The sequence below is a fragment of the Caloenas nicobarica genome, chromosome 2, assembly GCF_036013445.1.
Source record: "Caloenas nicobarica isolate bCalNic1 chromosome 2, bCalNic1.hap1, whole genome shotgun sequence".
NCBI classification, from domain to species: Eukaryota; Metazoa; Chordata; class Aves; order Columbiformes; family Columbidae; genus Caloenas; species Caloenas nicobarica.
In genome coordinates, this window is record NC_088246.1 from 151,657,361 (window position 1) to 151,675,358 (window position 17,998).

The 17,998-nt window shown below is 40.6% G+C and overlaps 1 protein-coding gene across 1 annotated transcript in view; it reads right to left on the reverse strand.

Annotated features, from left to right (window-relative positions):
* Positions 1-17,998, reverse strand: part of SNTB1 (syntrophin beta 1) — a 115,356-nt gene that overhangs the window by 52,302 nt on the left and 45,056 nt on the right. The window contains exon 2 of the mRNA XM_065629815.1: positions 3,825-4,041. Within this exon, the coding sequence (XP_065485887.1) occupies positions 3,825-4,041 (217 nt within the window). The remainder of the gene's footprint in view (positions 1-3,824; positions 4,042-17,998) is intronic.

Here is a 17,998-nt window from a genome sequence, read left to right on the forward strand (position 1 = left end):
AACAGTAAAACATGTCTGTATCAATAATGATAATTAAGTGCTATATGCCTTTCATCCAGGGATCTCAAGCTGTAGCTACAACAACATGTGAATTAAGTATGGTCTCTCTATTTCACAGAGATTTTGTCTACAGAGAGCAGCTCAATAGCAGCACAAGGAGCAAGGCACAAATTCCCTGAGGAGGTGTGGAGGAGGATTGTTTTATACTGGTATCTTTATAGTATCTTTGCCTTTGCTTTATCCCCTCTCCATACATAAGTCCTTTCTATTTCTTTTGCCCACCTACAACACGTGCTAACTGAAAAAAAAAAAAAAAAAGAAGAAGACCCAAGTGTCCTAAACCAGAGGCCAGTCCTGCTAAATCTGTAGTGTAGTGTCCATTAGGAAAGGAAGATTTCTACCTCCCCAGGAATTTCCCCAGAATTGCTGGTGTCCACGCAGGGCCGACCCAGCTCCAGCGGTGCCGGCTGGCAGCCTGCACCATGCTGCTGGAAAATCTGTCTTGGCTGCTTTTACCCAGCTTCAAAACCAAATAAAACCTTTGCCACCAGAGGGCCAAATCCTGCCAATGAGTAACTTGATCCTTAAGACTGGATTCGTGATGAAGTTTCCTGTAAGGGTCACATTGCTCTGGACTCCTGCCGCTGGAAAAATGACATCTGTGCACGCTAAGTGCCGGTACGATCAGGCCCACATGTCCTGGGTTTGGCGGAATGAATGAAGTGCAAGCAGGATTTTAGGGTGATTTCAAAAGCAGACAAGAAAACCTTTTCAGTCTGTGCAGAACAGCCTCATTCCTCCAGGGAATGTCACGTCTCCTATGCTGTGTTTTGTATTATGTCCCAAGACTTCAAAAGCAACCACAGAACAAATTTCGCCAGAAAGACCTATTTCCCCCTTTTTTTTTCTCCTTGTGTTCCTTAATATCATCACCAGAAATTGATGAGAAGATTTTTAGACTGCAGCAAGATTTACTGCTTATTGGTATCACTAGCTGTGACCATTCCCACACGTCCCTTCGTTGAGAGGGGATGCTCCTCTGTGACGCCTGACATTAACGTTTAATGCTGCCACCAAGGACACTTATCAGTAAAAAACCAGGCAAACAACAGATGTAAGCAGTAATTATTTTAACCTAGTTTCTTCCAGCCTAAAATATAACGATGGCCCCTGTGTCTAGAGGAGAATGATACAGATACCACTAAGATGCTCTGCATCTTTTCTCCTGTTACCAAGTTTGTACTATTAATTTTTTTTTTCCTACACATTGAGTTTTGCATTGGTTTGTATTAAGGATCTTCTCTTTGGTATCTTACAGCTTTTTTCAATCAGGCAACAGAGAAGACAATTCCCTACCTCCTTCAGAGTGATCCCACAGGCAGGGTAGGTGAAGGAGACATCTGAGAACTGCTGGCTCTAAAAGCATCAAACTTCACTCCTGCTCTGAAATAACAAACTCACCAAACCATCTGAGAGCAGAGAGAAAATTAGGAATCTCTTAACTGGGACCAGTCTTCAAGGAGAAGCAGAAATCCCATGTAGGGCTATCAGTTCTAGTGGGAATCCATGGGTCTTCTGCGCCTATTAAACCCACATTTCACCCCAGCTTTGTAAGATCTGGAGATGATTCAGTGCCAACAAGCAGGTTTTTCCTTCTGGGTCCTTTCAGATAGGTATCTTCTCATACTAAATATCAAACCAGTTTGGCCCGGTCCCACAACCCTGCTATGATGTGACCTCCAGCCTGTACTGGAGAAACATCTGCACTGGAAAACTCAGGCTTTCTATGCCCATGCTTGATCCTAGATGGAAATTAGCTCAGCTATAGTCCAAAGGAGCCCTTTTATGGCCAGCATTTGCTCTGGCAGCCTGCCAGCAGTGCTCTTCTAAAACCATCCAGCAAAGTGACACCATCAGTTATAAGATCTGTGTGTGTCAGGTCCCTGGGTTGTGAAACAGAAGTGTCATAAGCATGTAAGGACATGGTTTGGGCGCTGCTGTGAAAGAAGATCAAATTATTTTTGTGGAATCGGATTACTATCGTGGGAGATATTCCAGTGGGAATGGGTCACTGCATTGTAATAGCATTTCTACCGGGAAATATCAGTTCCAGTGTAGAGAATTGTTAAAAATCCCTGACATAGGCAAAGGTGCGAATCGACGGGATGCTGGTATTACACTGCAGTTAGTACAATGGTGAGGTACTGTGTGCTTGGATGGAAAAATCCAGCTTAGCCTGTACACTGCACTGTTTTGGACTACAGTAAAAATCAGAAGTCACTCTTTCCACAGGAAATGACAGCAACACAACATGAAAACCATGATAATGAGCAAAATGACTCTCCCACACATTACTTCCTAGTAACACCTAAGAACACACACATTTGTAGCACGCTTTGAAAAAGTCAGCTCTGTCGCAGAAGTGTCATGAGCAATGAGTGTGTGTCCCTCTGAATCAGGCCTTCCAACAAAACTGAGGACCAGGAGCACGAGAGAAGCTGAGAATCACAATACGGTCAGGAAAAAAAAAAGGAAAAATGCTGCAAGAATGAAGCCAACATGTGTAAAGCATCTTTACGTTGTGCTAATTCAAACAATGTGACCTGCATGGGTGTTTTAAAAATTTACTCCATGGCAGACAGAATGACAAAATCTCAGGCTAGTGATGCAGGTATCAAACCTCAACATCTTAAACTATACAGATTTACGTGAAAAAAATGTGGAAGATATCAATAACCATCTTGATTTGAACTTAAGAAAGACTGCTAGGGTAATTGCTCTTTTACAATTGCTCTTCTGTAGTGGTCACTTATCACTGACTATGGTGGTAACTGCTTGGTGAGATGAAAAGCAGAAGCCAAGTAAAGCAATACTAAACAATGAGGCATAGAGGAAAAAAAACACATACCAAAAGAACCAAACACAAACAGACGAACAAAAAAACCCCAAACCAAACCAAAAACCAAACAAACTTTAAAGAAGGCCAGACAAATATAAAAAGAAAGAAGGAAAATTACACAGATACTGATAAAGTTCCTGAATGGCAGTGCAAGAGACTACAGGGGAACCCATCCTCCCCAAACCCCCTTCTGCTCTCCCCTCTTCTCCTTATCTTTATCTGCAAATGAAAAATGTAACTTTTATTTATGCTTATATGTAAGTGCTGAGAATCAAAGGCATTACAACCAGCTTCTGGGCAAGCCTGCACTCCCCAGCAAAACAAAAAGGCCATTATTTGGATGGAAGAATCATTCTGTATTACTGACTTGACTGGTCCCTTTTTTATTAGCAGCTGTTAGAGAAGGGATCAGAGAGCATGCTGGTGTGGTGCAGCTGTTCCACATATGTTATAAATAAGGGCTGGTAAAAGCTCATCCTATTTTTAGCATTATGAAAAAAAAAAAAAGTCGTCACAGAAATTCCCTATTAATGCCTTGTAAGTGGAAGTTTTCTCCTATTCTTGACTTCAATGCCCAGAACTGAATGGACAAAACAGGCCATTCTTAAAATAATATTCACTAAAAAAGGAAATACAATGCAATTTAGTGGAATTAGATTAAGCCAGCCTGGAAGATGTAACCAATTAGTGTGTACAGTGTCTTTTCCTTCAAAAGCAGACGCTTACTCAGGATAAAAACAAATACCTGCAATTCTGTTTCTAATAAAAACAATGGATCACCGCACTGAAGAATTTCTTTGGCACAGCCCAAAAGCTGAGGGGTCTCTATGCCCTCACAGCTGGGCACTCAGCCCCAATGCTGAAAAGGCCAATGATGATTCAACACAAAGGCAAAATCCCAGCCCCAGGTAAATCCTTCGCTCACCTGTTTTCAGGGTCTGACACTGTCATGTTGCGTGTCACGTAGCACATCTTGAGGGGTATCGTCTTCTTGTCTCTGTGGATGGAGAGCGAAAGCTGTGACAGCGGGTCGGCAGAGGCACAGCCCAGGCGGGGAGATTCGGGGGGAGGCGTCTCCCACCCAATTTCTGAAACAGGAGAGCCTTTCTTCACATAGGGGGTTGCTTCTCTCATGTATTTCACTAGGGAGAAAGAAAAACAAAAAAAGAAAAAGAAAGTAATAAATAAATGGATATTCAGTAGTTGCATGTGAGTTCTTTGAACCCTCAGTGCTGTTTGTTATTTCTACTTGTCCAGCATCACAGCATTGGAAGCTGTGCAAATACAGAAGATGGAGATCTGATTGCAGCCCATCTCAGTATGGTGCAATGAGTAAAACGAGGGAAAAAACCAGAATAGGAGAAATAAGAACATCTGGCTGGTGTAAGGCCAGGAGAGCCATCCGACCTCTGCTCAACAGGCTGTGTGTCTTCATGCAGTGACTCCTATGTACAGAAGCTGTGGGCTGGCTGAGGTATAGGGAAGTTTTTGAGAAAGACATTCAACCAAGTGACAGTGAATCTATTCTTCCGCTATCTAAAATGTTCCAGTGATACTCCCAGTGCTACAAACTCACGTCTTGCTTCTGGTTCACGCTTGTCAGTGTCCCGTCACCGATCTCAACAGCTATTTCTGCTTGCGGGGAGGCAGTTTTAGCTGATCTACTTGTACATATATATGGAGTAAACAAAAACCAATTCACCTCTCAGCCTTCTCATGGGGAAATAAAATTGAGCATGAGCTTTTCATGAGAGTAGAGGTGTCAGATTAAATCTCTTTGCATCCTCTTCCAATGCTTTTTTCCAGTATTGATAGGAAAAGTGAACGTAGGATTCCCGAATAATCTTAATGTATGCAAAAATCAATCTCTTTTACACTCATACTTCATGTTCTCCTCTTTACGCAGGCAAATATTGCAACATTTCCCCTGGTTTTGAATTATTTTGGCACTTCAATATCACTTTTGCTTTTCATGTGCTTGGCAAATCTGCCAGCCATAGTCTCCTTCTCCTTCACACGCCTGACAGAGCTCAACCAACAAAAGACTTCACATTTAAGCAGTCTCATTAAATGTATACATCAATGTACACAGCTGTGGCTGCCTAACTTGCTACTGCCACTTGATTGTACCCATGACTCAAACAGGAACGAGATGAATCAAAAGGGCAGGAGCACCATTAACTTATTTAGGGAAGTTATTAAAATGCTGTGAGAGATGATTTCAAGGAAACGGTGCAGATCATCGTGTCAGCTTGGCTGAGGAGGCTGGGAATGACTGAGTAACAAAAAGATGGGCAAATTGCAAAAGGGCATTGTGGTGAGGGAGGTTAAATTATGGAAAGCAGACTGAAATTTTTAAGTTCAAAGTCAAAGCAAGGGAAGTATTCAGAGGAGAGGAGAACAACAATGGTGTCTCTGTGAAAACCACAGATAAGGTAGGTGATTTCAGCAGCACTATTTTCGAGGCACTTTGTAACAGCTTTACCAAGAGAGATAGCTGTGCAAAACTAGAGTCCAGGGTCTGTGAGCATCTATTGCTGTCTTTCCTCTAAAACACCTTAGAGCAAATTTTGACATTGCTTGCTCTCCTTTTAAAAAATTTGTTAACCTCAGTATTAAGGATGTGTTTAGGTATTTTACAGGATATTCGTCTCTGAGAAGGATAATTCATGATTTATCAGAAATGCTGTTCTACTGCTGTTTTGATTTCTTTGCCCCATACTATTTCGAATAATTTTTGAAATTATTTTCTTTGCTGCTCAGGGAGGAGCTGGCATGAGATTCTAATGGTCTTCCAGAAACTATTTAAGGCAAAAGGTGTTGAGGTTGATTTTTTGATCTTTTTGTAGATCCTGGAGTCCATCGTCTAAAAACTCGTGTCACCTCACTCTCAAAATGAGTGCTCATCCCTGGGCACTCCAGAAATTACCTGATTTTCAAAGGTGCTGAAAATGATCAGTTTTAGCCAGTGCCATACAGATATTGGTTTTAGCACTCAGCATCTCAGTTTGGATTTACTCATAGCCTTCAGGAAACAAAGAGACTGAACACATACAGATGTGGTGAATCTATTCCTGTTTAAACTGAATGAATATGACTTTGTCATTCACTTAGATGGGAGGAACAGCTGAAGCTGTAAAAATCTGTTTGACTGCAAAGAAAATTTTGTTCCCTTTAAAATTAGAGATTATCAGTTAATCTGTTGCAAAAAGTAATCCAGTCAGCTTTCAAATTCCATTACACTGACATGCCAGCGAATGTGATACTAAATAAAGGTCCAGGTCTCAACAGTGTAGTTATTTCTTCTGTGCTGTATTCATCCATTTTCAGCTGCAGCTATATGCATTCAACCTGAGCATATTTTAATTAAGGAAAGGAGAGAGGGGCAGGGGGAGGAAGGAAGCTGAAGTGAAAAATTTGGCTCTAAAGCTAGGCAGGAACACAAAATGTGAACTTAATTCCCCAGAGAGAGGGCAGAAGAAAAGAGCCGTCCCCTCCATGTGCCAAGAGGCCAAGTTTCCATGCGACGCGCCGGTGAATTCACAACAGGCAGCTGCACTCTTTCAGAAACTCCTGCAAAAGAGGAAGCGGGAGCAGGAGAGAGCAGAAACACGACCCTCTTTCCACAAACTGAGGCTCAAACACAGCAAAAGCCAAGAAAATTACCTTGAGGAAAAACACCCTATGAAAACTTCTGCCAACTTCTGAACTCTCAGACATCTAGTTTCTACTAACTCTCAACAGGAGATGGTTGCTCAGCCCTAGAGACTTACATGAATAAAGACCCATTAATATACTAGTAAACTGCTGAACACCATCTTCCCACAAAATTCTACAGGAGAATTTAAAAAAATAAAATGAATATACGTTTTCTCTCTCAAAAAAAAAATACAAGCACAGCTCTCTAGATTCATCACTGAATTCTGCTGGGTTTTACAAACCAGACTTTATGGCTCTTGCATATTCAAATTTCATATTTTAAAAGCCCCCAAATGGATACATATAAATGCACAAATGGAATATGGGAGTGGAACAGGTGGCAGAACTTGATCCATTTATATTATTTTTTGTTTTATTTAAATTTCAGAGCCAGTGTTTTCCATTTGCCTCATCAACATCCATAATTACCTGTCCATAACCAAAGTCCAGTTTATGAATTTAGCTGAAATAAGGCACATGCTGTTCAGATAATTCATAAGTTTTATCAGCAATCATTTCCTATTTACCTCTAAACGTTAGATGCAAATACTGCAGAACACCGTGTTTTATACGAATGCATCAGTAACCCTGCTACACACACAGCAATTTATGGTGACCCCACACATGTTTACATTTTGCGGTCTGTCCATTAACCAGTTCTTGATCCACCTAGTAGAAAACAAGTTGTTACCAGTACATTTTATAGGCATATTCCTATTCCAAACTGCACTATCTGAGAATCTTGAATGCAGAAATGTTAATGTATAACTGAAGTTATACAATTCACTTCCATCATCAAGTTTTAAAACCAGAAAAAATATGATGCAGACTATTGGACGTTAAAGTAATAATGTGGATAATATTCTGTTCTCAGACCATTACACTCAAGAGCTAGATTTCCCTTTGGATACAGCAGCACAAATCCAGGTACCGACTGAAAAAGAAAGCGGCTGCAGAGAACACTGTTTTTATATATTACCAATGAAACTACCTAATGGATTAAAACTCCAAAACATTTAATAAAATTAAATAAGGCATGCCATTGTATAACAACTCTGAGTTATGGATAACTATTCTACAGGCATGTATATATATGCCTTCAGAATATATACATATGTATAATATATATATATATACAAATATTAAATATCTATTTATATAAAAATGCCACATTCTTTAAGATCACCAGAATGTATTCTGCAAACATAGAAACCAACATGCAAGGACTGATAAGAAATTCTAATGGTTTCATTATTATAAATCAATTTACTGATAGACCAATTTCAGTCAAAAGTTGTCTCAACTCATCCATTTGATGCTATAGCTCAACCTCAGAGATCTTTATATTCAGTACTAATTAATGATCCGTGCCCTTTTGGTGCACCACTAATTAGATACTACGGTCAAGCAATTAAAATTCCAATTTCCGGAGCACCCCTCCCCACAAAGAGAAGAGGAAGGGAAGTGGCAATCAGCTGAATTACTCCACTGATACACATTGAAATACTTTGCATTTATTTTTTGATCTGCAAGACAGGCAATGTAGCTTCCAAAAAAGCACTCCATTTATAGGCACTTCTGCCAAGTCCCAAGTCTCCACAATTAATCCTTTGTTACTATTCACAGATGACTTTGTTTTATGGGGGGGAAAGAAGCAGGCTTTTAATGAGAGAAATACCACAGACCAACTCGGTCAGGTTCTTGGCCAGATGCAGTTCTGAGGAACTGGGACTCTTCTGACACATTCAAACTGTTTCCTAGGAGGGAAAACAAAGACCACTGAAGAGAAGCCAGCACTCCTGAGCAAAGCTCTTTCTTTGCTATAGGAATGAGGACAGGATGTGTAGGTTTACAATATGAAAGCAAAAGGAACAACATGCTCGAATTTGCTCAAAAAGAGACGATCAAGCAATTCCCCTTTGCAGGGGAAAAACACAGTCTCCTCTTTATGCATTTGTTCTCTCCTGAGTAAGTTCTCAGAGACAACTACCAAAGGTGAGTAGAAAACATCACCCAGAAACCTCTTGAGGCTACTTTCAAAGGATGTGCTAACGTTACTGGTACCTATACCAAAAAGAAGTTCCCACAAATCCGTCTTCATCTGGTCTGGTTTCTGCCAGGGTGAAAGATAGCCCTGAGAATAGGAGCTAGGCAAGTCCTCCATCATACTCGAGATGTTTTAAGACGGAATGTAGGGATCAACCTTTGGAGTCACTCAAGCCCACAAACTGAACATGATGAGATCAATTATGTTTATCAGTTTATTCAGTATGAAGGGGCTGTTTGACTCATCTGTGCTGAAGTGAGTACACCAGACCATCTGCAACGGTATTGCCGGCAGCATGACACACAAAAAATTTTCTTGAGAAAACTGATTCTTGGTTAGTTTAAGAAGAGCTGCTCATGCAGAACTAGAGGAGGCCCGGCCTGCAGGTATACAGTTCCCACCTGGAAAGGAGGAAATAAATGAAGACAAGCACTTCTGAGGTTATAGATAGCAACACTACAAGTACAAGTCAACAATTCAGAACCATCTAACAGGTACTGAAATGATATTGTCCCAAGAAAAAAAGTGGATGGTACCAAAACCTACAAGTAATCACAGTGAGTATGTGGCCTTCAGAAGGGCAGAACAGCCAAGGAAGTCAGTCACTCAGCACGGTTGTGTCATTTTGCTTGATGAAACATTAAAACACAGAATTTGCCATCTAGCAGTTTTGGTAAGGCACAAACCAAAATGTCCCACATGGTTTCAAAGCTAGTTGTAACTGAAAGGAGAAGTCTTGCCATAAAATTTATAAACTGTGCTCAAGCAAAGCCAACAGAGTATTTTACACTATTGTCAATGGAACTGAGATTAATAGAGCTGGAGAAAGGTCTACTGTATTAAAATTAATTCAGTATCATCATACCAGAATGTGCCTCCTAGGTTTTATGTTAGAGATCAAATTTCCACTGAAGTCAAGTAAACCACACACTCTATGGTGAAGAAACATGTATAAAACTGACATAAGAATCTGTCCAGCTGCTGGTACCATCATTGAAACTAAGACCCAAATACTTCGAGAAAAGAGTTTATGAATCAGATCATCTATGATGATGTGACGCATGACCCTTTCAACAGCTTTAATGTGGGCATAAACCAGAAACCAGTCAACAATCCTTCTTGTGTGTGTTTCCACTCCATTTCCTACAGAAACATCTGTTACTATGTTCAGACGGGTAACATCCATTAGTATCATCTGCTTTCCTCTGCTGAAAGGGATTTGAAATAGTAAACCTCTCAATCTGCCAAAGAGCATCAGGTCTCCACCTCTGGGAAATGATACAAATTAGTTAAAATAAACACCTTGTGAGAATACAAATCCTCTTTACGCTTTGGCCATTTCTCACACTGTAGTTAAGACTAAGTTGTATTTACCATTATCTGCTGGTTTTAAATTAATTCATCTGAATTCAGTGTATGTTGCTTCATCCCTGAAAGAGACAGGCTTGGATCTAAATTGTAAGGTTTTAAAATCCTTTTAAAATACATTCATTGTATGCACTTATTATACTTTTTATTTGGAAGAGGTGAATGAGTGTTTTGAAAGAGAAACTTCAGGAGACAAACACGCCTTTAAGATAAAGTTTACCTGAAGGGAAGGCATTAGCAATTAGCAACCAGGCTTCAAGTGGGCTACAAGCTCTCAGTGAGCTGCAAACAGGCTGGGTAAGAAAGATCAACAGTTGCATTTTAAAAATATAATGAATACTTCACTGTGCTCCTTTAGCTTAGCAGCTGCTTCTATAAAAAGGGTGGAGCAACATTAAGCAGTGCTGTAAGCACCGTCATATGCTTGCACTCAAAGAAATGAAGGCTGTTCCTGTTCAAAGCACCTTGCAATAAGCGATTTTGCATGGTTAAGAGAATTTATTTGTCAATGAGGTAAAGAGACTTGCAGTTCAGACAGCAGACCGAGGGATCAGCGTGGCAGGCCCCCATCAAACGTGAGAAAACGGGCTGCTCTCAGAAGCCACGCATGGGTGCAGTCTGTGAAACCTCATGGTTTTGATAACCCAATAGGGCACCATGACCAGCCACATTGCGTTATCCATAGCAGGTTATCATAAAATGTAATTCTCCACCAAATATGTTTTAGAAGATGAGAAACTGTAGGAGTAAACTCAGCAGCAAGGCTGGGCAGGAGCTACGGACAGCCTTGTCCTTCCACCTGCACCAGGGACCTTCCTTTTCCGCTCTGATTTCAGCACTCGTGGAGCTGGAGATGACATTCCCAGGCCACCATCCCATGCTTCTCTGTAACACCAAAAAATCTTCAGAGAGTTGCTTTTCCTTGGTTTGTTATCCTGAGACTTTACCTATGATGTGAGCTGATTCAGTCCCTGATTTCCTAGGTTTGATGTTCTCCTTTAGTAAACACTTCTGCAACCCTTTCTGAGTTTCCTCCGCATAAATGTTTCCAGGGAGTGAAGGCTTTTAAATGTCTGCTCAACTTATGCAGCACATCAATTTTGTCAACTGCAAAACCTAGTGAATATTAATTCACCTTCATTTCTCCGCAAAGCCACAGTTTTATACTCCACGCAGAGCAAGCAAGAGCAAAACACACAACCTGCACCTCTCCAGCCTATATCAGCCTGAAAGCTTCACTTGCAGTCAGCATCCCCCAGCCACTTGTCCCCGCTGTCACTTGGGGCTGGTCGCTGCTGACCACCCCCTTCCAGCTCCATTGTCAGTTACATTACCAGATTCTAATATCATCATTAGTCCATGGTTGAGGCTAACAGCATACAGGCTCAAGGAAGCAAGACTAGTTTCGATGCTGGGGTAAGATCTTTTTGTTTCCGTTCAAAATACTGACAGAAACTAAACAAACATGAACTTCTGTCACATAGAACCACAGTGAAACCTGAGGCTGGATCACCAGCCTGGTTCAGAGCACTAAATATGTGATATTTTTTAGCACTTCAGCTGATGGAAGGACCAAAAGAACTCACAGGTTGCTGGTAATCTGGTACAGAAAATTTCAAACTGACAAATTAATAATAAACTAGAGAGTCTTAGTTGATGTTACTCAATACTTTCCATTAAAATTTCCATTACTCATACCTACTACACTGAATGTGTTACCGTTTCCTTTAACTGAATTAGGTTGGGTTTTTTTTTAAGTTGCAAAGTTCCTGTTTCAATAAATTGCATATATTCAATTCTGATTTTAGATATGTCACTCATGATGAATTCTAATGGCAAGGTCCCATAAGCCATTCATCTGCCTTCCAAAAACATTATGTACTTCCCCAAAATAAACGCAGAGATCCCTCTCTCTTCATAATCTGAAAAAAAGAAAAATTTAGCTTGTAAATATTCTGTAATCCCCAGAAGCACGACGTTTGGTTAAAAGGAGATGCTTTGGCTTAGCTCTAGCAGGAGGCACTGACAGTATCTTGAAGAGCTTGTAGTCAAAAGAAACACTACTCAGTGGAGAGCAGGGAGCAGCTACATTGAATGAGTGTCCCTTACCTAATAAACTAAAATCTGAAAAAGACTACTGCCAAAACCTGCAAGAAGTAACTACATAACGTACTACATTTTTATGTAAAATGTGACACAGCTCATTTGCTACATTGTTATATGACATTATGAACTCTACAATTAGAACTATGCAAATCTTTCATAATTGAAGTGGAAAACATCTGAAACAGGCAATTTGGGAGCTGAACATGGAAATTAGCAGTCACATCTTGAGCAAAGCCATTGTGGGACCTGTGAGTCACTCATTGACAATCAAACTGGAGCTTCTGCTTGTCTCCAAGACAGAATGCTTCATAAATTAAAAAAAAAAAAAAAGTCACATGATATTATGACTAGGTCATCATACTTGCAGTACTTGGATTCCTAAGGACCATTTCCTGCCCAATACTGACATATTGTACTTCAAAATATTTTATCTAAATCCCTGGAATAAATTGATTCAGAATTTCTCATGTGCTGCTCATGCTTGTTGTTTCCCCCTCTCTGTTAGTATTTATAGATCTCTCTCCAATCACCCACATACTCAGATGGAATTCAAGGTGTCTGGCATTGCCGGCGTGATATAATTTTTCTATTTACATGAGTAATCTCAAGTGTCAGAACAAATATTTCAACCACTAGTGATTATGTGAAAAATACATAAGGGCATTACAGTTTTAGAGCATGCTGTTATTTCAGCAGTCACACAAATCATTAAGCAGTACAGGATAGACTGAAAATGGCAATCGCTGAGGGAAATTATTATGCTGTGTATGATTGTACCTGTTTTACAGATGGCTAAACTGACACAAGCAAGTTAAAATGCCTTCCTCAAAGTCACGCAGCAAGTCAGTAACAGGGTTCTCAGCACTAAACTTAATTTCTATCCCTTTATGACTTTTCATTTTTAAACAACTCAAAAGGATCCTAGTGCCAGTGAAAACTGGATTCACAATGTCTAAAGTCTTCTCCCAAGGGAAGACCTTGAAGACATTCCAAGATCACTACGATTTATTTTGAAAAGCAGGGCTTTCAAAATAATCACTTCCAAAATTTCAAAGTTCATAATTTTCATTCTTCACTGGACAACACCTGGAAATGAACAAACTCAGGGCACTCATTCACCTAACAACTTGCCATATCTCCTGTGGCTGAGCTATCCATCGAAAGGGATCAGATCACCATACAAGTCCGTATTTTTGGGAATCCTTTAATTTACATCCTTTCCAGCAAGAGAGACCAATGGTCATATCCAGAACACTCAAGTGCCAGTGATAATAAATATTTATATCTATATGTACATATGTATGTAAATACAGACAGATGCATAGATATGTAGATAAATACAATGTGAAGACTACTGAAGTTTAGCAACTTGCACTGCAAAATCCTAGGAGTGCCCATGTGCCTGCCCACCTCTCTCCCCCTTTCTCTTTCAAACTAGGAATAACAGGTCCATTTGGAGAAGCATCCAGGCAGTTCTACACTGCCAGGCCACAAGAATCGCTTCTCTCCATCAAACACCACCATCTCCGTGCTGACATGCCATCACAGTTCAACAGGAGAAGCACAACAGCTTTTCTAATGACACATAAGAAAGTCTGTACAATAGTATTAAGACTTCTATATAAGTAAGGAAAAAAAAAAAGGAAACACAAGTCAAAGGATGTCCCTAAATCTGTCATTGGGAACTGGGATTAATTTTAGATCAGAGGTGGGCACGATGTAGAAACTATACTTTTATTTATTTCAATGTGGCATAAAGATAGCTGGAGTCCACCGTTGCCTGGTTCTGAAGTCTAAGTACAGTCTCAGACTGCCTCTTCTCCACCCAAGGGCATTTGCAAGATGACCCAGCAGGCAAGTGGCAGACCTGGAATGAGGTTTGGCTCCACACCTTTCTCTTTGCTGGACTACAAGTTGAAAGAAGACTACCTGAAGCAGACAGATTACTTGCTGAGACACTGGAAGGGAGAGAAGACCCCACATCACACCACTCTTTGTATTTCAAGAAGAGAAGGAAGCAGGAGCATATATCTAGCGAGGGTGATAAAAAGAGAAGGACAATGAAACATCAAGGCAAAGGCTTGTGCCTCAGTGCTTGGGCTTCCACTCGAATGTAGCCCTTTCCTCCCAGGGACTATGGGTTTTCTCTATGAATAAGCCATCAAAACCCTAACAACGAAGTTCAACAACTAAAGAATAAGCACACTAGTCATTAGCACTGGCGTATTCAGAAAGCACTCAGCACTTCGAACACAGGAAATTCTCAGAATTGCAGCACCCAAAGAGACCATGACGGAAACCCAACCATGCTGACATACGACCATGGCATCATGTGTGGTTATTTGCAGCTCAAAGTCCCTTACCAAGATGATAGCTCTTCTGTTCTCATCTCTGAGAAGCTGTAGTTACGGCATCTCAGAAAATTGCCAGCGATCCCTGATGGAATATGGTCCTTCTGGAATTCTAGTGCATAGTGCTATTTGAGGTGAAAATATTTACTTTTTTTCAGGTTTATTGTTTTTAAATAGCATAATTCAAAGCTATTCTGCAGACAGGATCTCAGAAATGCAGTAGTGAACACGGGGAACAGGGGAAGCAGTCAAAATCCTCCTAAAATCCTAAAAATCACAATACAGAAATTGGTTTTATTTTTCCTAGGAAATGGTTTTGTGCTTTGAAAAATCTGTTCTTACTTGAATTCATTTTTTCCTCTGCAAACAAAATAGTACTTCAAATTGACATTTTTATTTAAAATGCCCTTTTAAGATCAAACTCCATTTCTAATAAATATTGCATGGAGCGTCCCCCAGCATCCATTTTGTCAGACGGAAAATTCATATAGTTATGATTCCATTAGATTTCTTGCAGTGCACTGGGCATTTAATCAATGAGAGCAAAGAGCATCTAAATAGGGTTAGGCTTCAAATTCCTTTCAGTGAGAAGTTAAATCCCCATTAGCTTTGAGCCATAAGCCCCTGTGGCTTTAGCATGCAGCTTAAAAGATAACTCCATGAGGGGTCACGGCTCTTTACTGTAGTACAGAAAGCCTATTTCACAGATGGCCCTGCAATAATAATGTAAATATAATCCTGTTTCAGTGGACACTTTATCCTCCCAGAAAACAAGCACTGATATCTGTCCCAGAAAAAAAATCTTCAATTTAAGGGCAAAGTAATTCTCTGCTTCATTCAGGCCCTATTACAGAGAATTACTGAGACTGGCCTGGTACCCACCGATGCTGGGGCCAGTGTGGTCCCCCCAGCCCTACCTGCGACGAGACAGACACAGGTCGCTCTCAGCAGCCGCTGAACGGCAAGTGCAGTTGACTCTGCACATCAAAACACGTTTCCTCACCGTGCCAAATGCCAGTTTTGACTGTTCCAGGTTAGGTCAAAGCCAGGTTAAAAGAGTACAACCTATTGTTTTTCAGAGTCTGCAAACTGCCCGCCAAGTACTTTTTGGTCAACTTGTACAGGAGGCTGATAACAGAGGTTGGAAAAGGAACTGGCAATTCCCAGCTGAGCTTCAAAGGGCTGTAATGAAATGCAACTCCGTTTCAAATCATCACAAAGAAAACTGTTTGTTTAATCGGTGAGAAGAATGCTAATTTATTTGTATCTGAAATTTATTTACCATTTGTACTACCGGAGCACTTACCAGGATTAGCGACGAACTGGCACATGACAGCCTCACATGCTGTGCAAACACAGAACAAAAAGCTGGTCCCCTCCCAGAGAGCTTAAAAATCAAGTATGAGTTAAGAGACAATAGAAACATGACAAGGAAATAAGCAGGCAGAAGAGCCTACGGTAAAAATCATGTGTGTATCTCCCAGTGTTGTTACAGTTGTATTGTATTCCTCTGTAACAGAGACAATGGTAGCAGGTGCTGTTTGCAAGAAACACTGGAAAAACATGAGGAAGAAAAGGAAATATGAGTAGAGTGATACAGTTGCTAGGATGCATTTGCAATTAATAGTGGCAAGAATTTTCCCTGTGGTGTTGTCACTGCTGCTTCCCATGCAGGGACTCCATCAAGACTCAAACTTTCAGCACCATCTCAGGCATAACAGGTTTTTGCATTGGAGTCATTGCCTGAATTCTGCTGACGGATAGCTAGCTATAGCTAGATATATATGATATAGACACAGATTATATAGATATAGATATATAGACATAAAACTGTTTCTCTAAAGCAAATGGGAGCACCTAGCCAAACAAGGATGTGCACCAGAGCCTGTATGGACAGGGGGACTGGTCTTTAGGCACATGTAATGCAATGAGGAGTCCTCCACATGTGTGCAGATTAACTGCAGCTCTGCTGAACTTCACATTTACTGGCTTGGCCTCACTTGACCAGGCCAGTTCCCACGAAAAGGGAAAAAAAGGGAAAAGATTGTTTCTGTATGTCTGTCCTGTAAGTCCTGAGAATAATTCTGTTGCAAAAGTAAACAAGCTTGCAAGGCAAAGGCAGGCTGAAAGCAAAGGATGGTGTATGTGCATGCTTGCCATTAACATAACTGGTTTTCTTTATGCTCCAGTGTGGTAGTACCTTTGAAAAGAGGAGCTGAAAGCACAAATTTCCCATCCAGATCATCTATGCTTTTACAGAGCCTTGGGGATACACAACAGGGATAACTATCTGCTTGAGGCTTGTTTGCTTTATTTAGTTCAAGGGCAGGTCTTTCTTGCTACTTGCAGAGAGCACAATCAGATGATATCAGGTTTTTTGGTTGTTTTTTGTTTGTTTGTTTGTTTTTTGGTTTGGGTGTTTTTTGTTGTGGGGTTTTTGGGGGTTTTTTGGTGGTTTTTTGTTTGTTTGTGGTTTTTTGGTTTTTTTTTTTTGTTTGTTTTTTGGGTTTTTTTTACCAGCAGCACAGATGGGCACAGAAAAAAAAAATCAAGAACAATTTCTGCCTCAAAGAGCTTCTGGTCTCAGGATCACTCACAAGTTCTGCCAAAGTCACTGGGTTCATCTTCAGTGGGAATTAGCTCAGGTCCAACGGTCAAAGCTGAAGATGTGAATAGTCTATAAAGACAGAAGGAATGGGAAGTGGGAGAAAAACTAACCCCAGCAGGTAGCTGCATGAGTAGCTGTTGAAATCCAGATCACCAAGAGATATCCCAAATGGAACCACTGGGAAAAAGTTTTGACTTCAGCTGCACGGGACCATGCCTCAGCGCGGATCACAAACACCCGCCTGTCTGTGTCCCACCGTCAGGGTGACTCTTCTCTCATCTTGCACATCAAAGGCCATCAGAATATTATCAACATATCTCTGAAGAGATCACTCACGAAAATAAGCTGACCTTTGGGCACAGTAGGTTTGTGCTCCAGTTTTTAAAGGACAACTTTGAAACTCTAGATTTCAGCAAATGTCAGAAACTGATAAACAATTCAATATTTATACTGTGCTCATTTCCAGCCCTTCAAAGACCACTTCTGCAGTTGCTCCCCTTGCAGAGGCTGTAAGAGGCTGAAGTTGGTGGCAGATTGAGAGCTTAAAGCAAAACTTTGGAGGAACTCAAGTATATTCTGCCTGGTTGATTACTGCATTTAACAAAAGAAGATGGGGAGGTGGGACAGGCTAGCTGATGGTGGAGGTAAGCCTGTGATATTTACACCTATTCTACCACAGGAAGAGTCAGAAACTTATTCCCTGGATGGGTAAATAATGGCCCACTAGTTACTAGAAGTTAGGAGCTGAGAACAGTGGAGTGCTTTGTTTAATCAAGGGTTATTCTGTAACCCTTTTATTAAATGCATGACAGATTAGAGAGCATATAAGCCTATTAACTGCAAAGAAGGCAGACCAGTTCAGTTCAGAAGTATGTGCCAGTAAACAGTGTTTCTAGGTCATATTAGCTTCCTCAAGACTG